The sequence below is a fragment of the Molothrus aeneus genome, chromosome 6 (assembly GCF_037042795.1).
Source record: "Molothrus aeneus isolate 106 chromosome 6, BPBGC_Maene_1.0, whole genome shotgun sequence".
Lineage (NCBI taxonomy): Eukaryota > Metazoa > Chordata > Aves > Passeriformes > Icteridae > Molothrus > Molothrus aeneus.
Genome location: NC_089651.1, coordinates 47,365,736 through 47,390,844, shown reverse-complemented (window position 1 = coordinate 47,390,844; position 25,109 = coordinate 47,365,736). Strand labels below are relative to the sequence as shown.

The 25,109-nt window shown below is 41.3% G+C and overlaps 1 protein-coding gene across 1 annotated transcript in view; it reads left to right on the top strand.

Moving 5' to 3' along the window:
* Positions 1-25,109, top strand: part of ITPK1 (inositol-tetrakisphosphate 1-kinase) — a 140,370-nt gene that overhangs the window by 25,775 nt on the left and 89,486 nt on the right. The window contains exon 3 of the mRNA XM_066551939.1: positions 5,254-5,278. Coding sequence (XP_066408036.1) covers positions 5,254-5,278 — 25 coding nt within the window. The remainder of the gene's footprint in view (positions 1-5,253; positions 5,279-25,109) is intronic.

Here is a 25,109-nt window from a genome sequence, read left to right as displayed (position 1 = left end):
TGGGTTTTTTTAGTGCTGAAATTAGGAGCCTTGTAATGTTTCATTAAACAGACTGAAACTTTGTCTTAATATTTAGTGACTAAAGGCAGTTTATTTCCTTTAGTTACTGCTTGCAGTGCCTGTTTTCTTTCTTTCATGGCTTTTTCTGCCCTTTTGCTTGAATGTCTGAAGCATTAATGTTGGATGCTTCACTTTGTCATTGCTCTTTCAGGATAAAGGGTTAGTGAGTTTCCAGCTGTATCTTTGCTGTGAAATGCTGGTGACTGTGTGTGTTGTGGGAATTTATGGCACTGCGGGTGAGTACCAGAGCGATGCTGCTGCTGCTCTACCAAGATCCTCTCTTATTTTCTAGTCCCTTTCAGGGCACTTTGTTCTGATACAGCACTCTTAAGAAGCATTTTTATGGCTGTAAATGGGATGATACAATGCTTTGAGGATGTGGAGAACATCAGATGGTTCTATCAAATGTCATGTGTGAATGGGGTGGTGGTGTGAAAACCACTTATGGTGTTGTAGTGTCTGATGTATGAGGGCTTCTATTAGTTGGACCATTCCCTGTTTATACAAACAAGGAAGAAATGCACAAATGTGGCTGCCTTCTGTGGGGTTTTATCCTACTTGAAAGGTCTTCCTTGACAGCTCAAAGTCTTGGGGTTTTTTCAGCCCACCTAGAGAGCGCTTAGAGTTTGAAGTGAGATGTTTGCTCTCCTGTACTGCATGAGCTGTACCTACCAGACTGTAAAGGTGCACCCTATTGCCATTCTACTCTGGATCTGTGATGCTTTACAGACTGAGGAAATTGAGAACTACCTCCCCCAAATGCCAACTTTTGATCCATTTCAGACATAAAACTTTCCAGAATACAGATTAGTGGGGAAAAGCTTGCTAAAAGGTAAGTGTAGTTGGATAAAAATTAGTAACAATAACTGATGAATTGCCTGCTTGATAATCTGTGTGCAAAGAACCAAGCCACAAAAGGTCCTCCCCTGTTACAGCTGAGTCTGGCCATGTTTCAGATACCCTGTCCATGTGCACTGATGGCTGTGGCTGTGAGCTGGAGCCTCTGGACAGTGAGCACCCCAATATTGAGTTGCTGCTTGGTTTTTTCCCTGATAGACAATAAGTTGGCATCTATCAGTGATGAAAAATAATAAAAGCAAGGATTGTCACGAATATTTAATTAAAAAAATGCAAAGTATTCTGCTGATGGAAAAGCTAAGGGAATTGAGCTGAGCTTGCCTTTATGCCAGGAGGGGAAATGGACTGTCCAGAAGGTTGTGGCTGTCCAGTATTGGCTGGTTTTCAGTGTGGTGGAAAGTCTTAGTGGCTACAGGTTTTTGCTCTGATGCATTAATATTTATAAGCTCCTTTGATGCCACTGTATTGCTTTTCTGTGAAAATGCTTTTTTTTTAATATTAAAGCAATACATTATTATTCTTATTTGCTATTTCTTTACATAGGAAATTTTCAAAGTGTTATCTGAAAAAATTAACTTCACTGCATGTATGATAGAAAGATTGGCTTTTACTTTTAAAATTGTAAATTCCATTTGGCATTTTTCAGTCTGTCACTCAGACCATACAGCAAAATCAATTTACTTAATTTAACCATGACTATGATATACAACCTGATAGTAATTTTTTCTTTTTTAACTATCATTCACTATGATATTCAGGTCCTAGATGCTGTGGGGAATTAGTCCAAAGTGTTTACTTTGGGTGTTTAAAAAAACCCAAGCCAGCTATTCTACATAGTTTGAGGCTCTGGTATAACATCAATTTCAAGACATTGATTAATGTGCTTTTAGTAACTTGATATTGAATTCTTCTTTAAATCCATACATCATTCCAACTTAAACATGAAGTCAACTAGCATGGTAATTATTTTAATTGCTAATGAACAAAGGGAGGCTTGCATTATCCAGTAGAGTTATTCACTGGTTTCAGGTATAGAACTAATAAGTTGGAACAGGCTTTAGGGATTTATTTGGTATTGCAGACTAATGCAGCAGTTACTTAAATTTCTGGTTTCCCTGTAAATGTTGCAGTGTGTAGATGATATTTGAAATTAGAAGTATTTTAAAATTAATGACCTCTGGGAATGTAGTTTAGAACTGACCATTTTTCAAATGTCTATTCAATGAAAGTAGACAGACACAGTCTCTCTTTGACACAGCTGAGAAGGGAAATACAGCTAATAATGACCTTTCTTTTCTCCTCAGAAAAAGAGATTTGTCAGGAGGCAGCTAGGCCAGCTGGGAATGGGAGCCCTTCCCCTGGTAGGCAGTGGCTCACTTTCAGACTGCATGGGAAGCTAGAAAGTCATGGACAACACTATTCTTGAGGGACACAAGAATAGTGGTCAGCACACCAGGTGAAATAGTCATCCCATCATGCCCTGCCTGTCCTGTCCTAAAGAAACAGCCCAAAAGAATGTGCATGAGAATTGTAGGATGTATTTTTCTTACTGGCTTTTTAAAGCACAATAGGAAGAAGTGGTAACTGGCCCATGGCTCTGTCAGACTCCCAGCACAGTTCATTCAGCAACTGTCTTGTCTCCATTGTGTGTCCTGCACAGGCAACCCCTTGTTGGGGAATTATGGCTTCATTCTCTCTGTTTACTCTGTTTTTTGAAGGTCCTAGAGTTTCTTGTGCATAGGATCAGCTTTCTTTCCATGCCTGACCCCAAACCCTTTCCCAGGTGACGTAAGGCAGTGTGTGTGGTTAGATGGTATTGCATGCTTGGTTGCATCAGGGATATCTTCTGCCCTGAGCCTGCTGCTGTGACCTGCCTGGCTGAAAAGCCTGAAGTCACTGGCTTAGGAAATCTTCTGGGCAGAGAATCAGCTAATTACAAAACAGAGGTGCATTGTGGCTTGACATCCTGATTGTTTGGATACTTCTTGTTTTTAAAATAACTTATTTTCAAATTATGATATTTTGGTTGAGGATTTTTTCCCAAATTAACTAGTCCTCAAAATGCTTTTATGGTTTCTCGTCTCCTGGGTTTAAGTAGGAAAGGTTCATCATATTTCAGGTAACAAAAAGGACATGCTCCCTTCTGAAAAGGGGAAGACCAGCCTACAAGCCAGCCTTGGTAATTGCTTCCTTCTTCCTGTACCTTTTTAAGCATGTGTGGCATTGTACCTAAGAGCAGGCACCCGTCCTCCCCCTGCCTGTCTGCTGTTCTGGCTTCTTCCCTCCTGCTGGGACAGTGCAGTTGGTTCCAGTAAGTCCCAGAACATTTGCAAAGTTCATTCTGGTGGGATTACAGCAACCATTTGGACTGATTCTCTCTCAAATGTGTTTGGCACCCAGCTCACGAATATTTATCTTCCTCAAAGTAGAATAAAGCTTATTCAGTGTGTATGTAGGCATGACAAGAAATGCAGCTTTTGCCATCAGTCACTGTCTTTCCAGGGACTGTGGTGCAGTTTTGTCTGAAGCTTGGTGTATTTCCATGGTAGTTTTGAGTTGTTTTGTTTACTTCAGGGCACACACAGCAAAAATGTTTGATTATTTTAAGTTTTAGCTTAAAATATTTGGAATGCTTCTGAGTAGTCTGCTGCCCTAATTTATGAAATAGCATTCTCCACCTAATTTTTCCTATTTTCTTTGCTTAGCTCTGTGAAAATCACGGTTTCAACAATTTGGCTGTTAACTCTTTCTCTACAAGATTCGTATTTTCTTCTCACCACAGAGCTGGAACACATCTGTCCAGCCTCAGGTGATGATCTACAGTAGGGCTTCCCACACCATAATGGCAGTATATTAATCACCCACCACTTACAGCTACTGTTATCTGCAAGAGGGCTTTGAAATTCTTTGCAAGAGGTGCTTGGTTTCATTTTTTCTTTCATTTCCTTGCTGAGCCCTCACAACAGGCTCTCTCCTGTGTGTGTGCATTGAATGCTGCTTCTAGGCCAGAGACACTCCAGACTGGTAAAGTGGAAGAGGGGGCAATTTGTGTCATAGATGCTGATTGATCGCCTGTCCCTTTGGGCATCCTTGTAATGGCCTCTCAAAAGAAAGACCTACTGTCTTGGGTGGAAAACTGGAGGAGCCATTGTGTATTCAGCAGTGTGCAGCATTTGTGACTGTGGACAACAACACAGACACTCTTAGACAGAAAAGCATTGAGCGCAGAGTTAGGCGGTCCAGTTCTATGACCTCCCCAAAAAAAGGGACTTTGATTTTCACATATGGGGCTAGTGGGCACAAGGAAGAGAGATTCCTGTCTTGTGCTCACTGAGGCTTTTCATTTTTAGGTTAAATTTCCTATGTCTTCAAAGTGAGAAGACTCTAACTTATTTAAATAGCCTGCATGTACAGGGAGGAGGGCGTGGAGCAGGAGTGGCTGGGCTTTGTGCCAGGGATTCAGTTCTGCTCTCAAGCCCAGTGCAGAAATGGTTTGTTTTGCTTGATAACTTGTCAAAGGCGGTGACTGGGCATTGTCTGCCTGCATGTACCTGAATCTCAATTCTCATACCATCAGAGCAGACAACTGTCTCTACAGATCTGCCTAAGTTGGCTCTACCAATTGCAGCTCTCAGCATTTTGGTGTATAATTCATAGGCCTCTCCAGTCTCTCATTCCTGGAGATTCAGGATCACTGGAGCAATTCTCCATATGGCCAAAGGCTTGGTCCTTTCTGATAAACCTCAAGTATTTGAACTGTGCTCTTGAAGGAATCAGACTGACTGCAAGTCTTTGAACCTGAAGTCCTGGGTAGCATCCTGTGTACCAAGATGATGGGGGTAGAATAAGGCTGTAAATAAGAGGATAAATGGCTGCAAGGTGCTGTGTTAATTCTCCTTGACATTTATACATGTATCCTTGATTCAAAAGAAAAGATCTGTCAAGCATGCAGAATGTGCTGTGGTGCAATTTGCACTCTCTGAGGGCAGATGAGAAATGAAAACCAAACTAGATCTAATTAAAACTGAGATGCTTCCTCCTTAATATCAGCCACTTCCTACCTGTGATCACCTGACAGCCCTATCAGTCCCAGCACTGCAGCTGCTTAGTATTCATCTTGGCTTACTTCTGGGGACATGAGTCAGAATCTGCCAGAGTGCTTCCTAGACAGGGAATGAAACTGAACAAGTGCTTTCCTGAATTTGAATCAGCTTATTAGTGCAGATTTTTATTGTTTGCATTCTAGTATGAAGCAGTGCTTTTCCATTAGTTTTTGTTTTTACATTTTCCCCACATTTCCAACACTAACATTTCCTTTTTTTTTCTTTTTTTCAGGAAAAGAGGCGTAGAAGTAGTGCAGGTGAGTAAAGATTCTATTTCCTTGTAAAGAAGGCTTACGGATTTTAAATGCTGTCATTTGAATGCCAGTATGACCTTGGCTTAATGATTTTTCTTTCCATTTAGTTCTTTATGACAGATACTGCTTTTGGATAGACAGGATTCCCCTTTTATGAAGCATGTGTTGAACCTACATGTAGTCCAGCTTAATAGGTGCCCTAGTGAATGTGGGAATGCAGTTAGGCTTTTCCTGTGTCTGTCAATTAGTAAGTTCTGGTAGTTGATTAGGTGATGTTACTCTTAATTGCATTCACAGAATGCAATTAACAGAAACAGGATCTGCCCTTTGGAAAAAAAAAAAGCTATGGCAGAAGGAATGTTCTTGTAACTGAGTGAGCAGAGAAATGATACTAAAGTGCTTTCAAGTTGTGGCCCATCTACAGATAAGTTCAGGTGTTGGCTACATTGGTTCTTTCCCAGCTCTGAATGGTCATATTTCACACAAGATGTTACTTAAAGGATGGTGTCAGCTTATGAAAGGAATTATGTTACATGTCAGTTGTAACACAGAGCACTATAAGCTCTAAAAGATGAAGGGGAAGCATGCTCTTTCTTTCTGGCTTATTTTGTGTACTTAGAAGAGCTGTATGTCATAGGTTTCACTCTTGCTGATACTTACCTGGTGCTCATTTTGAACTCTGAAGTGGTGAGTTCCTCACTGCCCCAATAGAGGTGACAGAAGAGAGAGAAGGAAAATGGTGTGTTAACCTTGGGTAATTAAGGTTGCTCTGAAATCCATGTGGAAGGTGCTTCCCAACACCAGCAGGGAGCAGGAGAAAAGCACTTAACAAAAAATAAATTGAAATATCAGGCCATGTTATTTTAAAGAATCCACTGTCAGAAAAGACTTAAAAACTTCTCATTGCTAGTTAAAATGAAGAGTATATCTTTCAGTTATGAGTAGTTGTCAGAGAACTGCATTGTGTTACAAGGACAAAGGGCATATACTTTGCTGGCTGTATTTAACCTCTCACCACTACAGCATCATCTTCCTTTCCTGTATCCTCCTATTGCTCAGAGCTAAAGGGCAGTTTCTTTCATCAGTTTTGATAATGGCATTACCAGATTGATAAAAACAAACCAACATTTACAAAGCACAGCTTGATCAGGAGCACAGGGAGAAAGCTGGCCCATATTTGTAGGGGACATTATTATTTAATACCTCAGTGTATTACAGTCCAATGCCTGCATGTCATATGTGCCTTGCACCTGCACTGTACATTTATGCAGCAAGGGGCTCATATGAGATGAATTCAGTGATGCATCCATTAGTTGGGCAGAGGGCAGATTCCATTTTACCTCATGGATTAAAGTTATTATCCTTTTATAGGTTTGTGTAGCTTAATGGCTACAAAATTATTGGAAAGTATTTATTTATTGTAAGAGCATTTTGGGAAACATTTGGACAGAACTAGACAGGACTTTGTCCCCATAAAAATGCTTTATGCTCTCATAATTTATCATCTCATATTCGACAGTGTGGTTGAGATGTCAGACTGATCTATACTGGGAATTTGTGCCCCAAAGGCATACCTCAATCTATGGTGCCTGCTGCTCTGCTGGAACAGGATGTATAGAAGTGTGTGATCACCCTTTGCCTATCACTTGCATGTTGCTGCATATATCCCAATGTGCTTCAGCCAGTAGGGAAGGTATCAGGAATGGGCTCTTGCCTTATTCCTTATTGCTAGAAACCTTTGCTTGAGGCACCTTCCATGATCTGTCCCCCTAGCCCTGCTTCTAGATGAAGGATTGTCTTGGTGTCCATCTGGTGCACAAGGTTTATTTGACAGAGGGAATATTGTCTTCCTGTGTCAAGCAGCAGCAGCATTTCTTTGATTTGCTTCCCCTTCTCCTTTAAAGAACCTGTCCTGTTAGAGAGAAACCAGCTCCTAGGTCTGACAGTAAGCACGTAAATCAAAACTCAACATACACAGGATGTTTACCTGATTTCTTTTTTACATAAATTCAGAATTTTTCTGAAGTAGACTTGCTTTCCAGTAAGAAGTAGTGAGTTGGAAGGTAAGGTTTAGTTACTGGCTTCTAGAAAGCAAAGCGTGAGGGACTGGTATGTGCTGACTTCTGTGAACATACATCAGATTATACTTTTCCAAAGATGTTTCACAGGAGCGGGAAAGGATTTTCTACTACTAAACCAAAGTCTTGGAAGTCTTCAAATAAGTGCCTGTGTGACTTCTGTTTCCTTCATGCAGGGAGGATTTAGGATAGTCCTCTCTTCTTTGGCTAGACAGATTAAATTCTTTTATTTTGCTTTCTTAGAGCTAATTGTGCTTTATAGATTGAGTGAGCTGCTGCTAGACAGCAATTAACATTTCATGACTTGTGTTCAGGTTTTGTGTTTTGTCTTCTCTCAGACTTCCACTTTCAGCAGAGAGAGTGGTTCCAGGTTTCTATTTTTATTGAGTGGGGAGACATGCACATCCTCCAAAGAGAAATAAAATGAGCAGCACTGGCAGTGGGATGCTAAGCAGGCATTCTCCTTTATCTAGCAGTAAGACCTTAATTAAAGCATCACATTGAAAACAAACAGAAAACCTTTCAACTTGTGTGGTGATAAATAATTGGGGTTTTTAAGAAATACTGATTAATTTCTAACATAATAAGAATTCACTGTGAACTCAAGGTGCAAGAGCTGAAATGTGCAACAATATATAGTACAACTGAGTAACATCCACCAAGCTAGCTGGCTTAGAAGATGGTACAGTAGATTAATTAAATAAAAAGCTTTCAAGGTTATGAACTTTTCAAAGACAGTATGAGTCTGAGCCTGCACCCAAACATTTGGGAGCCCGAATAGGATTAGCTCATTTCTGTTTTTCCGGTGGACATGGCAGAACTGAGTAGAAACATCCTTAAAATCTGGCAGTGCTTTGAATCTAGGTTTGCTTTCTGTAGCTTAAGTCTAAGTCAGTGGGGCAGCCACAAACCAGTGTTATATTACAATGAAAAAAACAAAAAAAGCAATTTACTAGCTTTTCAAGATGGGCTCTTAACAGAGAACTGTGCTGCCTCTCTCACCTTATTTTGGGGCATTTGCTTATTTTTTTTAAGCAGGGATCACTTGAGTATCAGGGAGCTTTTTGAATTGGAGTGCTTACTTGTTTGTACCCCATGAGGTGAGGAAGCACTCTTGTTCCAGTTTTGCAGGAGGAGAGACTGAAGGATGCGTCCCATTTCTCCCAGGGAACCTGTTGCAGTTCCAGCCCCAGGGGTGTTGGGGTCTGTGCTGCAAACCTGTGCTGCAGGAATTTCAGCTGCAGCTCTCTGGGAAGGGCTGTGCGGCCATTAGCTTGTGCTTGTGCTCCTGCACAAAGGCAGGAGCAATGAAAGGCGGTCAGCAGGGCTGGGGCTGCTGGCTCTCTTCCAGTGAAAGGCAGCACCATTTCAGCTGTATTTAAAGTATTCTGAAATGCTCTTGTGGTTCCTGTGGCAGTTCCAAACCTTCTCCTTTCTTACTGGCTCTTCCCACCATTCCCAGCTGCCTGCTCAGCTGGCGTGGCTTGACCTGGTGGCCAGAGAAGGGTAGAGATGCCCTGAACAGGTGACAGACATGACCAAAGCCCATCTGCCATGGCCTGCAGGCAGTTGCTAGGCAGGCAGCAGCTGGCAAGGCTGAGGCAGAACAGCTCCTGTGCTGGCATTGGGGTGACTTGCCAGAAAATGCTTAAACTGAAGCATTTCTTAATAAATTCTTTCATCACTCTTTCAAGGGGAAGACTGCTTACAAAGCTATGCAGTGGATGGCTGATGAGGTATTTATCATTAAAAAAAACTATTTTCTGTAATGGCATCTACAAATAACGTTTTTATATAGTGTCTTAAAAGCTGCTTCTGATCTTGTTCAATTTCCAGTCCTCCATCATTCAAATTAGCGGAGGGCAAAATTTAGGATTGAAAATTGTCAGTTCAGTTTCTTATGACTGCAGTCTGGTAAGGGAGAGAAAGAACATTACCTCGTTTTTCAGGAAAAATCTGTTGGCTTAGTTTGAAGAATGTAAGAGTGAAAACATGTGCACTGAAGTGGAAATCATCACAAGTACCTCTGATAGAGACATGCATTTATTTTTGTTTCACAAGCTATGCAAAACCAGAATAATTAGCTGCAGCCCTTTGGCTTCTGACAAATTGTCAGTTTGGTTTTTGTGTGACAGAGTTTGGAGCCTTTGTATTTCTTGTGACTTCAAAGCTGTTTCCAGCACTTCCACACCCAAACTTTCCTTGAGCTCTTGCTCACATTTTTTAATTTTAAAATTTTAAAATAGATTCCCTATTTTGGGGTGGGTGATTTTGGATCAAATGAATGCTAGTGCCCTTCTATCATAGAAGGATGTTCTAGTCAGTTGGCTATAAAAGTGGGATTAGTTGTATTTCAAACTGCATGCTTTTTCATAGGAGTGGGAGATGAAGGAGAGCATGTTTTCTGATTGTAGTAGTTACAATGGTCTCAACTGCTGTCTTGTTTTTCCCCCAACTTTCTGGGAATAGAGATACTTGAAATCTTTTACTTTGGAAAAGACGACTGTCCTTTGAGACATGGGTTTTCTTGAAGCCTGCAAAGGAGAATTCAGGGTGCCCTCCACACTATTTAATTCTTCAATCAAAGTGAAATACTAATGACAATGGTTTCTACTATTTGTTGCCAGGGAACTGTTGTTTTCTAGACATGGGGCGAGGTTTATTTTCACATGAAGTATTAATGGAGTAAGCTTGAAACAGCAGTGTTCTAACCAAGAAAAGGAGCTTGTAAAATATATATTTGGTAGCATATACAGAAAGATGTGACTGGAAAACTTCCAAAGCAAGCAAGGTTGTTGAGATGTTGGAGAGTTGGGCCTCTAGCACTGGGAGAAGAAAGTTTATTTTTACACGCATGCCAGGCCTTCAGTGAAGTGCATGTTTTCCTGAGAATGGCAGCCTGCTTTGCCTTCAGTGCATTTTTGGAAGTGATGCTATAGAGGCTCTCCAGCCCTTCCCAGTCTGGATTATGTTAGGTACTTTGCATGTGTTTGAAGGTGGGGGACCACTGTTAAAATCTTGGAAAGATCCTGATACTTCTTAGTGTCAGTGCTACAAAGGGTGTGCTAAGCACACAAAGTAGGATCTTCCAAAAAAGTGCATTAATGTCAATTTGAACCCAGAAACGGCAGAAATGTGGAAGAACAAATCCCAGGCAGAATCCTCCCCCTGGTTCCTCTCAGTAGGGGAGATCCTTCTGTGTGAGACCTTTGTGGCAGCAGAGCAGCAGCATTGCCCAGCAGGAATGCAGCACAGGTTCCAGTGCAGGGAGAGATGACTTTGGCACGATGCTTTACATTGCATCAGCACACTGGTCACTGAGGTACAGCATGGGCCTTTCTGGTCCACTGGGGAAGAAGAATAAATACACATCTGTTTGGGCAGGGAAGGAAGACAAAACTATGGAACATTCTCACCATGTGGATTAAGCAGATTAAATGGACAACAAACACTTATTCCTAAAAATTAGTCAGAGTAAGCCAAACAAATCAAATTGCATTTATTTTCACTTTTGGTGAGTGAGAGAGAGAGAACCATGAAGAAATTCTTGTGTCTCAGAGAGAGTCTCTTACTGACTGGTTTGACTGCTTTCTTTTGATGGTGAATCCCAGTAGCCTCGGAGAGGTGTGGGTTCTGCAGTTAGTTGCAGACAGCACCTGTGTGTGTGAAAACATTACTAAGATTTAGAAATGTGTAACTAATGCATAATGAATGGCTGTCAGGTTGGAGCTTGTACTGTTCTGGTCTATGGAGCCAGCTCTGCCCAGCACCTTTGTCTTCCCCCTTCTCCTTGGTATATACTGATGAGGCAGTGATTCCTAACAGTGCTAAAGGCAGGGAGCTGGGAAGTCCTGAGTGAACATCCAGTCCCTCTGGGACCTCTCTCAAAGATTTTGGTGGCTGTAATGGGATTGAAATTGCAGTGGGGAATTGCCTTGCTTTGTCACTTACTGCAGGCACTTTAGGCAAGTCCCTTATAAATTCTGCCTCTGTTTCCTAAGAAAGGTAATATTCCACATAGTGGAATGCTATTTAAGTTACTTTCAGATATCTAAAAGGATAGATTTAAAGACAAATGAGTATGTGAAGGAAAACAGGGCTGTTGATTTCTGAAGACTGGTGTATAATATTCATTCTGTCATTAGCCTATGTCTTCCCAGATACTTCTTCCAAAGCTTCATAAATCTCTCATCAAGAAATGGTATGGATAAAGTAAGACCCTCAAAGAAATGCTGGCTTGTAAAATTACTTGCCTCTCTTTTGAGCATACAGTCCCAGTCTTTGCACAAAATGACTATTAGTCAGTGCTTTTTTTGAATCATGATTATTGCAAGTGCCTGTTGGCCAACAAAGACTTGGCTTTGAGTCTGCATTAAACAATAGAATTATTTGTCTCACTGGATGCAGGTGTTGTGATATGGTATCAAAACAGGCACATGGATTGTGTTCAGAGGCACATGATTCAGGAAATGCCTTATTTTAAAACCAACCTGTCTCATTTGTGGTTTTGCTGAAACTGCACACTCAGTGTTGAAGTACAAATATGCATGTAGCTCTTTTGACCTTTTCTGAAGGTTTTTCTTGGAGTAGGAAGGATGGGGAGTTAATATGATACCATGACAAGGGTGACTGTATCTCTGGCCCTGTACTTTCCCAGATGAATGCCCTAGCCTTTGTATGTTTTGGGGGTGAAGTCATGCAGTTCTCTGCTCTGTCAGAGTTGCAAGCTTATTCCTGTCACAGCAGTTGTAACCTTGCCTTCAGTCCTGGGGTTTGGTTCCACAGAGATGTTTTTTAGGAGCAATGACTCATGTACCCACTGTAGCTCAGACTTCGAGAAGCTTTATAGAGAGAATATCATCAGAACAGTGGAGGAGGCTGTATGTGTGCCTGTCCTCCCAGTGAGGGTGCTGGTAGGTCTGCAGAAGATCAGTGGAGCTTGAGGAAGTCTTTTCAGTGTATGTTGACTCTTCTTTCTCCAGCTTCTGCAAGACTTACTCCTTTGATCTGTGGCTTGAGATAATTGTATCTGAAAATATTGCATGCTTGTTTGCTCTTCTGGCATTTCATAATTAAAGGAGATAAACATATTAATGTTGCAAGAGTGAGTGGTTCCAACAAAACCTGGTGCTTAAAGACATAAGCCCTAAAGTTTCTTAGGTTTTCCTGTATTTGGTCTTTAGCCTTAAGCTAGAGAAACTCCTAATGCATGCACTTTAGCTGCCTCTATATAAAACAGAGCACAATCAAATACAGCAAAAACTGGAAATGTTTTCCTCAACCTCATTGCCTTTAGGAAATACAGCAGAAGACAGAAGAGTGCCTACAACTTAACTAGGGTAGCTGAACTTCTGCCCCATCCCCTTTTTTTCTCTCCAAGGGGCACTGTGTTTTAAGGGTGATGTCTCATGCTAGAGTAAGTATTTATTTTTCACTTTAATTCTGCATTTCTGGTGAAAGCAATACACTTGGTTTTTCTTTTAATTTCATTTTGCAAAGGTGTAGACCTCTTTGCAGTATGTCTAAACGTAGACAGATCAGACAGAAAGGGTTTCTGCATATGTTGTAGGAGTTTTCTGTGCCTTTGGTTGTTACTTTGCAGTATCTCTGTGGTGGTTTGAAAATAGCTTGGTTTTTGGTGAAGAGGAAAAAGGGTCAGCCATGGAAGTGCCTCTAGTATTGACCTTTTGATGGAAAATACTTCTGGACTTTTCGACAGTTTTATTTTTAATCGCTTTCAATTTTTCGGTAAAATTTACTAATGGTAATTTTGCATGGTACCAAAAGCAGTGCAATTAATAATGTAGGGTGGAAATTGTTGAATCTAGGATTTAATTTTGAGGAAGACAGGAGATTACCAGGAGAAATTTAGATGATTATAAGCATAATTTCTCGAAAGTGAGATAGAAGTAGTTTATCCCAGATGTGTGTTTCTTTAGCATAAAGTCACAGAGCTGTAGTATGTTAATTTTTAATTTTTTTTTTCAACCCTTTCCCTCATATGATTTGTCACAAAGGAGTCTGCTGCTGCAGCTTTCCAAATGAGATCAGTGTGGTTTTCTACTATGCCAGGAGCAATGGTGGGCAACCACACTTAATAAATGGATTGGAATAGTCATTGGATACCTAAGGGCATTGATCTGCCCTAAGCAGTCCCTTAGCACCTGATGGAAGTAGACCTTTCTTTTGGAAAGCTCTTTTCAAAGAGAAGGTTGAGGGCAAGAGTTAACTTTATTCCCATAGACTGGAGGGGTAACCTGGAGAGAAGCTTTCTCCAGCAGGTTCCTGTGGGTCTCTCTCTTGCTTCTTCTTCAGGGAAGAAACTTAAAGACAGTGTGCTACTGACATAGTAATGAATGTATATAAATCCCAAGCCAGAGGAACCACAAAAGCCATCCAGCTTTGTGCAGTCCTGAGAGGCAGCTTTGTTCATGGGAGTCACGGTTTGTGCTCTGCTGCTTCTCCTCCAGCTCACCTGCCCACAGAGCCGGGTGATTTTGTTCCCAGGAGGCTCCGTATCCAGGTGTGCTTTCTATGTCTCAGCTGTGCATTAAAAACACAGCAAACCCAGCCTGACTTCAGTGTGCAGATTCATTGCTGAAATGGTGATGCCATAGTACATTTTACTTTACTTTCTTATGTTTAGGTTATTTTTGTCAAAAGGAGTCAAAAGAATTATTTGTTGCCTGTATTATAGGTGAATAAAAGCCTGTCAAGAGAACTTGTCTGCTGTGCTTTTGGTTGAAGTTTGCTTATCAGCTTGTAGGATCCTAAGGCAATGCTGTCAGCTAACCAGTCAGAAAGGTATCTCACATTTCAGTCATGATTTAAAGGAAAAAGATCAAATTGAGAGTGGTGCTGCTTTGAAAACTGGCACAACAGAGCTTACGGGTGGGAGAGCAGGAACTACACCTATATACAAAACCATAAAATGCTTCTGTCATTGCTGAGTAATGGACTTACCTTACACTGTTTTTTGGTTGCTATTTTAGGATCCATGATAGTTCAGTGTCTTACTAGAATTCACTGATCAATTTTTCAACATGAGCTTCCTTCAGTAATTTATAGTTGCCTCATTTAATTTCCCACTTGGCATGCTTCCTTGAATAAGATCATGTCTAATTTAAAGTTGTTATACATGTTAACTTATACATAGTGTGCTTGTTTGAGTGTGTGTTTTAAGGTGAGCATTCAGTAGTTAGTGAGGGCTTTTTTACAAAAAAACTATTTCTCCTCCTGGTACCTTGCCAAAGTGCAGAGTAGTTATTTACTGTGTTTTGACAGAATCATCCCAGCACGGGATGGAAAAGATGCCATTGGGACTGAGCTAATACTGTAAAAGACTGAAATGTAAGGAAAACAACTGTTGTAGAGGAATTTTTGGCTGACTTTGCAATCTGAAAAGCTTTTTAAGCTTTGTTTTTTTCATATTTTGTTGATTGGAGCTAAGAGCTTCCTTTACTCAAAGGTCTAAGTGCGTCTGAAATAGTTTTCTTGGACAAGAAGCTTCTTTGCACAGCTGCAGTGTCCTGTAACCTCAGTGGCATAGCCAGTGTTAAATTGTTTCTCTCCTTACTGATGGCAAGATTAGAGAACAGGCTGACTGCTTTCTGTGGAGAATTTGTTGATGGCAAAGAGGTCTTTTGCACTTCAGGTTAGCTTGGAAAATGTTCTTTCCTGTGACCTAGATGAGCTTATTTTGTAATACCCTTTCCTTTATGATAACAACCTTTAAGTGGCTAAAAAAAGAACAGCAGCTATAAAGAGGGAAACACAACTTTTTAAGTACAAAGCAGTTTGAAACTGAGTTCATGAGCCTGTTGTGATGACTTACTTACCATGCAAGACTTAATAGCTGGTTAGCTGGTTATCAGTGAAGTAAGTGACTAAAAAGGAGGTGGAGATAGCACTTGTTCCCTGCTGATGACAGATCCTTCCACTGGTCCCTGCTCCTGATAGTTTTTCCACTTCTGAGCCAAAAAGGGCAGGTTAGAGTTGATGACCCTCCATTGGCCAGAGGACCTTTTTTCTACCAGTAAAGGGCCATGTTCTCACACTGCTTTCAGTTCCTGTTGGGTGAGGAAACTGCACCCTGGTGGTCGATCTTGTCTGACAGGTGTGTGGAATGCTCAGGTTCTCTGTTTTCTTTTGATAAATGCTGTGATTGCTTTTCTTCAAAGTAGCTGCCTGCTGAGTCTCTTCTTAGCTTCTTCAACCTGCTTGTACAATTAAATCAACGCATTTCTACTTTTTCTGTGCTTCCAAAAATCTGAATCTTTTACCTACTTTATTCTTTAACTCTGTCTAACCTCTGTTCTAGGTCAGCCTTTTCAAGGCATCAAGTGAGTGTGCAGAAGTGGATGCACACAGAAGCTCTGTTGGCTCTGTGAGCACTGTGTGCCACATAGTTGTGATTATGCTGTGCCTGAGCAGGTACAGCACCCTCAGGGACCAGGACAGTGCTGCTGCTTGTGCTATGGCATGTTCAGTCTATGCAGTGCCTTTTAAAGGCCTGTTGGTGTTAAGTCTTTTTACTAGTAAAGTTTAGTGCAGCTAGCCCGTTGTACAACAGCTCAATGGGTTTACTTCTGTATTAATGTAGAGTAGGTTTGACTTCAAAATAATACAGGGAAGGAAAGAGGCTAGTGAGGTACCTGATGGCAGTAGGTAGTTGGTGTAGTGGAAGCTTTGAAGGCAAGTGGAATTGCATTTTCCAGCTGTCTCTTCAACTTCTGTCTTTTCACGGTCCTTTCTTCTGAAGTGGCAAAGTGCTGACTTAGACACAAGAAAGGTTTAAATGATGCTTTCAGCAAGTCTGTTTTCACCACACTCCTGGCTTTGCTTACTATGTCTCTGCACTGCCAACCACTAAATACCCTTGTGTGCAAGGAGGACCTCTCCAGGCAGGAATGGAAGAGGGAGTGCCTCACCCAACTCTAGTCCCAGTGAAACGCCAACTAGAAGCACTGATGCTGCAGGTGAAGAGCCTCTTGCTCAATTTGGAGGGACTGAGTTCAAACCAAAGGCAGGTGTGGGTGGCCCACTGTCCTTAAACCACACTGGACTTGAAAGTTGTTCTTATGTGGTTGCTAAGCCATGGTCACACCCCAGGAGCTGTGGTAGTCCTGAGTTAGTGGAGATTATTGTCAAGTGTCCTGTACTTTCTTAGCAGCTAGTAAAGGGGTCCTTTGGTGTTTTTATAGCTCATGCCTCTGTGACACTATTAGTGTGTTCTTTTCAAAGCAGTGAATCTGACTGCTTTTGCCTTTTCCATAAATCTGAATATACCCAGTTTTGGAGGGTTGTTTTTTATAACTACTGTCCAAGACTCCTGGAGGGGGTACAGCCTAACTCTGCTTACAGCAAAAGCGATTTTGAAGTCATGCTATGCTGTCTTTTTGTTTAAGGAATCAGAATGCAAATGCAGCATAATCATGCATGAAAAATGATCTGTCCATGGAAATGCTGTCTTGATGGTCTACTTTGTTACTGCCCAGATATGTCAGTCTGTAGCCAAGTTTTGGTGCAGTAATACCATCAAGTTAATGTTTAAAAGAAGAGCTGACAGAGTTTACTTCATCTTCAGTAAAGAGAAGTACTAAGCATAGTTGTTGATGACTGGGAATTTTAATTCCTTACAAATTTTCTTAGGATTGATGTGCTGCAACTTTATTTATTGAATCTCTCAGGATTGTTTATGATTTTGTCTCAAGAACTTGGTGTGTTTGCAGAGGATCACTTAGCAACAGTCCATGGCACGGTGACATGCTCATGCTAGTAGGATGAAGTGTAAAACAATGAGGAAACACCCAGAAACACCAAGTAAATAGAAATTTATAGCAAAACAAAGTGGCTCACTTACTGAACAGTTCCACATTGATGTGGAGAGGCTTGTAAAATTCTTTACTTAGATGTTTGTAATCTTGATCTCATGATGCTCTCTGCTTGTGTAGATGTTCATAGTCATAGGACATCTCCAGTTGTTATAATGGAGCATCTCCTGAGTATTTAAAATAGAAGGAACTATTTGATATAGAAACAACTCATACTTTAATCTGTTAAGTCTTCTTAATTAGTGCTCCACCAAGTAATAGATAAGGAATAAAAGTTCTGTGGAAGGGTCTGGGATCTAGACTGCTTTTCCAACTTTACAGCTTTACACTCTTTGTACAGCTCTAAGACACTTCTGCTTCTAATAATCAATATTTCTTTTCCTGTGGTGGGGATTTTTTCTTGCTTAGGTTTGAGATTCTCTTTGATTGAAAGGTATTATAAGTTCAGGTCTGAATATCTGCATATTGCAGGCCTTTTATTATTGTATATTGATACCAATAATGTGCTTGACTTAAATTACTTCCAAGCACTACCATGGAAAGGGACCTGGGGGTCCTGGTGGATGGCAAGCTGAATATGAGTCAGCAGTGCCCTGGCAGCCTGAGGGCCAAGTGTGTCCTGGGAGCATCAGGCACAACATCACCAGCCAGGCAAGGGAGAGGATTGTCCTGCTCTGTTCTGCACTGGGACAGCCTCATCTCGGGTCCTAGGGGCAGTTCTGGGTGCCACAATATAAAAAAGCCATCAAGCGGTTAGAGAGTGTCCATAGAAGGCCACAAAGACAGAGATTTTGAAGAGCAAATTTCAAACTTCAGACCACTCTTTGCACCAGCTCTGCAACCTTCTTTGTTCCCCTTCAGAAACATCTGCGCTGTGGTGTTCAGAACAGGCTGTACTGAAGGACCTGTGTTTGGAGCCCGTCCTGTGCTTGTCCTTGTACTTGAAAGTTGTCTGGAGGCAAGCCAGCTCCTCATTTTAAGGTTGCAAAATTATGCTAGCATATCAGAGGACTGGCTTTGTTCTCCATGGGTCTTACTAGCCTCCTGAGCCCTGTGCCATATCAGCGACGCCAGGCAGCATCCCCAGCAGAGCCAGTGTGCATCTGCTTTGGCTATGGAAAGAAGAGGCAAATTGTGCATGTCTCTGCCCCTAAGTGACCACAGACCTGCCCAACATGTGTTAATCCATCCAAGTACAGCACTGGCTTGTCTGTTTCTGTAGAAAGAGCACTGGTGATGAGAAGCCTCCTGCTTTGTGATGAGCTTCTTTGGATGGTTCCCTCTAAACTTCTTGTCTCCCTTTTGCTCCTTGCTGGATAGGAGCTGCATACCCTGCTTACTCTGCTGTGTTTGTCACACCTTGTTCCCTGCACTGGGACGGGCATGAGTGTGCCTTGCCACCAGGGTGTGGCTGTAAGCTATGGTGCCACCTCTTAGCTGGAGGTGGCAGCCTCAGTGTTTCAGCACTTGATGTTGCATCCTGCAGCCAACCTCACTGAGGAGTCCTGCCTCCTGGACCACTGCTGAATGCTGAATTACAGTCTGACCCCAGTTCTAATCTTCTGAAGGACAAATGTGGCAGAGCTAAAGCTGCCAACAACTACATTTTTCATAAGTTCCCTTAGATTTTGAAAGGTGATTTTCTTTTTTAATGCATAGACGGTGTAGTGAGAACATGAAATTTGTAGTACTGCAATGAAACTGAGGTGCTCTAGTAAGGGGAAATAATCATTAAAAGATTGTATTAGGTATCAAATTAGCTTCACAGTTAGTAAAAACTGTTCAAAATAATGATTTTATTATTTCCACAAACACAAGTATTCCATCAGGTTAGTTATGATGGAGGTCATGGTGAGGGGAAGTTCTGTGCCTTGGGTCATAGGACAAGTCAGATGACAGACCATACTGGTCCTTCTTATATCTGAAGTCTGAAGTAGTTTGCGAAGTAATGAGCCTGCTTTTCAATGATGCTGACCAGCTGCTGCTGAGATTTTTCATGCAAAAAACCAAGTGCTCTGGTTTTTTAGCTATTTCTTTGGGGTGTAAATAAGAATGCAGCAGCCCACTCTGCACAGATGTGTGTGTGAGAATCTCATCCCATCTGTCCACCCGTCCTACAAAGAATTTTAGCTGAAAATTTTTTTTCAATGAATTCCATTATTGAATGATGACAGATTTTCTGATCATCTTTACTGTTAAACTGCTTGTGTTTCTGTTGTTCTAGACCTCTTCTATTACTTGGTGATGCAAATGTGCACAAGTGACTTGTACTGTTGGGGCACAGGGAGGCAGAGCCTCTCAGTCTGCCTACTGAAGCTAATCCATGGGTGTCCTTCCCTCTGTGAACATTCCTAGAAATTGCTGTACTGTTTTGGCCATATTTGAGGGACTTTTCTAGCCTCAGAGCAAAACATAATACAATGCAATAGCCTGTATTATGCTTTACTAAGTAACATTATTTTGTTATTTGTGTTTCTCATGGCTCTATTAAAAAAAAATACTACATTGTGAATCTGCTATAGGAATTTGGCTTTATGATCCTTGTGGGTCCCTTCTAATTCAGGATATTCTATGATATCCTGATACTTAATGGCAGTTCAGTCGAATAAAACTAAAATTACAAGCTTTTAATGTTTCAGTGATTATACTTTTATTCCTTTGCAGTTAATGAGGTACCACCATACGCAGGGGAACATGCATACTCCATAGACATACTAGGGATGTGGTAGGGAAAGAAGGCTTGTAATACTAATTTCAGGATGAAAACTTCCTTTTTTTAATGAGATAATTTCAGTATTCAGTGAGGGATTTTAGTTCTGTGGGAACTGGTCAAATATAACAGACATAAATATAGAAGGCAAGTAGCATGGCAACTTGGAGAACCTCTGCCCCCATAATATAAAAAAAACCCAAACACACCAACATTATTGCTGCATTTTTAGTATGCTTTTTTGAGAGTCTGAAGGGGTGAGGGTGTGAGAGACTGCTCTCTTCAATAATGTAGAGAGACTTCGTAAAAACCTTTTCTGTAGTCTGGTACATCCTGTGGTCCAAAGAGTGGCTCTGGGCAGGAGCTATGGGAGTGCTCCTGTGGTATAGCTGGGAAAGTGAAGTTGCAGGAGTAGCCTTTGTAGGTACCATCTTTTCCACCTGGACTGGGTGATCTGCTAAAGAGCATGAAATATGTACTTAGGTTGCTAATCTGGATCAAAGTCAATCCCAGTGTGTCCTCCTTTCCTAATTTTCCTAGGAAGATTCATGCTAACACAAGTGTGGGCCTGTGACTCAGCCATGCCTCCCATTCCATTTTAAAATACGATATATTTTAAGTAGAGCAGTCCCAGACCTGGTTTTGAAGATACCACCCATTTTCTCCAGAACTCAGGACAGCCTTTGGATTCTGAAATAGCAAACTAATGTAATGAGCTTGAAATGTCTAAAAAAGGGAAAACTGCAAAAGAAAAGTTTTATTACCAAAAAAATGAAGGTCTGCCTTCCTGCAAGCACAGGATGAAGAGGGGAAACTTTATACTGCTGGTAAAAATAATTCCCTTGCTGTTGCTTCCTAAAGTAAAATCCAACCAAATAAAAAAAACCCCAACAGAGTAAGTGAAATAAATTGTTAACTCTATTGCTGTCACCTTTATAGTAGCTAGTTAGGTTATGTCTAACTGCCTTGTGTCAGTCTGAGATATAAATATAAGTGATAAAATGCACTTTATTGGATGTGCTGGAAATTAATTGCTGTTAGGTCTTAGTTTTTTCTCATCATGTTTCCCATAGAAGGAGACAGCTTGAAAGGGACCCATTTTTCATGAGCTATTTTTATTACTTAAAAGTTACTTGAAGCACTTATTTGAGGCATTTATTTTCAGCAGAGAAGAAAACAGCTGAATTCTCCTGTGTATATTCTTAGTTTCTGCTGCAAGGTAAATTCTGCAAAGCCCACAGCCATGGTGGTAATACAGCTGGATTGCAGTGCCTTGCCTCCACAGTGCCAGCCGTGTGAATGTGTGCTCTCTTGGTTTTAACCATAAAACCAGTTCCTGCTATATATTACCAGGATAAATTCAGTGATACTTAGCAGCATGTTTCAGCTACTTTTCCATTTTGCTTTTGTCTATAGGCAATAAAATATTTAACATTGAAATTGCCACTGTTAGCAGGAAAACCAAAGGTGAGACTGCCCCCAGCAAAGTACTCATTGTCTGTGCACCCTGGAGATGAGTTGGCTACTTTTAGTGCTTTCTGGGATCATCCTGGGTTTTAGAGTGCATAAGGGAGGAAAGGGAGGAAGGATGATAGATTGCAGTGAGAAAGGATGACAAGCCTTGAAGTCTTATTGTCAATTACTCATGGCAGTAATAAATATGACATGGCATCCTTTCTGTGACTTACCTTTGTCTCTTAGAGCATCTTTACCAGATGTAGATACTCAGTGTTGAAACACCTGACTCAGGATTGTGCTATGGAAGTGCATGTTCCCTAATCCTTGCTGCCTGGCTTCTGCTGAGCCCAGGTTGCCTCTGAAAGCTCTTATCAGACAGTAAATAAATTCAGTTTTGTTTGCAAAGGGAGTTTCCTAATTGCACTGGTAACTTGTTTGGTGTTGAAGTGCATATGCTGGAGAGACTATGAACTTGCCAAATATTGAAAACTGTCACTTCTCAAAGTTTCTTGGTGAAGAGAGAGGCTGATATCCCTTTGTCAGATGAGCTGGACTTTTAGAAGTGCTTGTTGTTGATAGTCAATGCTGGGAAGTGCCTGGAACCACAGAGCACGTTGCAGCACACAGCACTTCCTGAAATACACTTCCATTGGTATGTCTCTGCAAATAGCTGCAGGTCACAGCTATTAAACCTGTGGTTACTCAGCCCTGCTGCTGCAGGATAGTTAATGGGCTGAACTCTAGCTATGATAGGTCTTTCTGTATTACTAGTGGTAATCAGATATACTGTTGTCTACTGCATTGTGAATGCCACAGAGCTGAGCTGTGTAAGAGCTTGTTAAACCTCCGAATAGATTTATTTGGAAAGCTCTGGTTAAAGCTTGTATGACACATGTCCATAGTAAGCAATATATGAATATTCAGAACATGAACCCTGCAAGCCTGCCTTAGTTAAGGACATAGCAAATGTCTGCAGTCTCTACAGAGTGGAGGAGGCCAGTCATTTTCAAATGCAGGAGGTAATTTTGTTGGCCTTAGTTTCACATTTGGCAGGCTGGCAGGGTGCTGAGCTGAGAGACACCTCAGGGATCAGAGCTGGGTGGGCTGTGGTTCCAGAACTGCTACTGCCTTAGGGAAATACATTTCCTTCTTGTCACCCTATCAGACCTGGTTAACCCGTTCTGTATAGTGCTCATATTAAGTGTTATCTCTTTTCTAGGGCACAGCACCTTTCAGATGCTGATTCTCTTGCACCTTACCATATGTTTGTCATGGCTGAAAGTAGGGTTGCTCCAGAGCTACCTGGCCTCAGCAGTTCATGAGCTGTGAATCCACACCCTTTATCTTGTGGTAACTTGTTTGCTTGGATGTAACCTAAGAATTTCAAACTAACTGCCTAGGAAATTTAGGTACCTAAAGGTCACAGCTGTGACCTGGAAACCTGAATCCTTATGTTCTCTAGGGTATCTTATCTATGTTTCGCCTTCTTAGTGGAAATTAAACCCTTTTGCCTGTTTTTTTTGTTGCTGGTCACAATGTTTCTTCCAGCATTGTAGTGCTCTTTTTCCTATCAGCTTTGAAAGGTGCAGAAAATAAATTGCTTCCATTCCATGCATTTTGCAAAGATATCAAGTATTGACTTAATCATGTTTTGGAAAGAGCTGTGGTTTACTTTATGTAAAGCTTCATGTCATACAATTGGAGTTTGTTCTCCTTTTTCTCCCTCCCTCCCATTTGCACTTGAGAAAACTCTCCCAGTTTAGGTCCCACACCCTGCAGCAGAAAGATTTCCTGTATTGCTGGTTGGTCCTTTCTGCATTGTATTACCACAAAGGTGTATTTCTGAGGCACTTACACTTCTGCTTTCACTCAGTATATTCATATTGAGGCAGCCACCTGGGGAGTGAACTTGGCTAAAACATGCAGTGCTGTTTATTATGCTACACACCAATGTAGCACTGCAAGGAATCTTCTGTTTCGATTCCAGTCTTATACCTTTCCCCAAAAGGTGATTTTGGTGTGGAACAGGCTTGCAGGTAAATAAATAAATAAATAAATAAATGAGTACATAAATACCAACTGGTTGCTGGTTTTCTGCTTCCTTTCCCTGCTATTTTATGAAACCCTCAAAAAAATTTTCTGCCAGTCAGAAGTTTCCATTGTGCTGTGTATAACAATCCTCCAGAATCTGAGGAGTGCTTCAAAGGGTTCCCACTCACTCTTAGGAAAGTACTGTACTTTCACAAAATTTCCCTTGGTTCAAGATCTACCTATGCCAGGGTTTCCTAGCAGTATTTCAGGCTGATTCAGGTAAAGCCTTTTGCATGTTGATTCATTTTTATAACCAAGTGAATTTGGCAAAACTATGTTGGCATTTTTTGCATATCTTTGATTTTCCTGCTTCTCCTAAAGAACAGTTAGTCCTTTCTGAAAAGGTTCTCAAAGAGCATTCATCTAACTTGTCATCTTTTATTCTTATGTATTGCACTGCTCCTGGGAGTAATCCTCCAGTTGTAGCGTGGTGCTATTTATCCCCCCCAGTGGCATCCCCAGCTGCTGCTTGCCTCTGGCAAAGAAGACAAATGGTTATTGTGTTCTGGAGCCATGCCAGGTCTTCTGTGTCTCCACTTGGTCAGTATTGTTGTGTTTTATTTTGGAGCTAGCAGTGTTTGAATAACACTGGTTTATTTTGAGCCTTTCCTTCTCCATCTCCCCACACTTCCCTCCTCCTCATTAATTTTTTGTTTAGACACCTGGGCTTAGTAAAGGGAGACAGCCCAGCCTGATGAGCTCCTTAGTAACCTGAGAAAATACACTTTGAGCTTGAGGTTTTATAATAATGGTGAAGAAAATGTTTAGTTTTTTGTACAAATTTGGAGATGATTGTTGTCTTTTGTTAAATTATCTTGCTCAGAAGAGAAATGTTAGCAATTTTGAGTAAATTGTTACACTCTAATGTCACTGAGAAGAATGTGAGTAAGTAACTCAGCCAGACTTTTATATATGCCTGTCAATATTTGTTTCAGAGTAAACACACCCTCATCAAAATCAGATGACTTCTGTGTTTTTATTGTCTACCCTTAACCTGCGTCTGCAGTGCTCATTTTCTTTGATGATTTAAACAGAATTGCAGCTGTGATGCCTCTGTTACTGCTCTGAATAGCAGGTGGCTTCACTGATCCTCTGCTGAAGGTTGGTTATCCCACACACATACCTGTATAACTCCCTGCCTTGAAAAGCCTGAAGGGGTTCATAGAACCATAGAAGGGTTTGGCTTGGAAGGGACCTTGATAGATCATCTTGCTCCAACCCCCCTGCCATGGAGAGGGACACCTTCCACTAGATGAGGCTGCTCAAAGCTCCATCCAGCCTGGCTGTGAACACCTCCAGGGATCAGGCATCCATAACCTCACTGGGCAACCTCTTCCAATGCCTCACACCCTCACAATGAAAAATTCCTTCCTAACATCTAATCTAAACCTGCTCTGTTTCACTTTGAAGCCATTCCCTTTGGTGTTGTCACTCCATGTCCAAGTCCCTTTCAATCTCCCTTGTAGCATCCCTTTATGTTCTGGAAGGCTGCATGAGTAGCTCTCATTTTAGGTGAGCATGTTCCTGTCTTCTCTTCAGCCAGGCCTCATTTGGCAGTCATACCCATAAGTAATGACATGGCCTAGCTAAGAGTGATTAGCAGACTGTCCACTAATTTTCTCAGGGAATTGGGAATGTTTCTTGGTCATCTTCTAATCTGTACA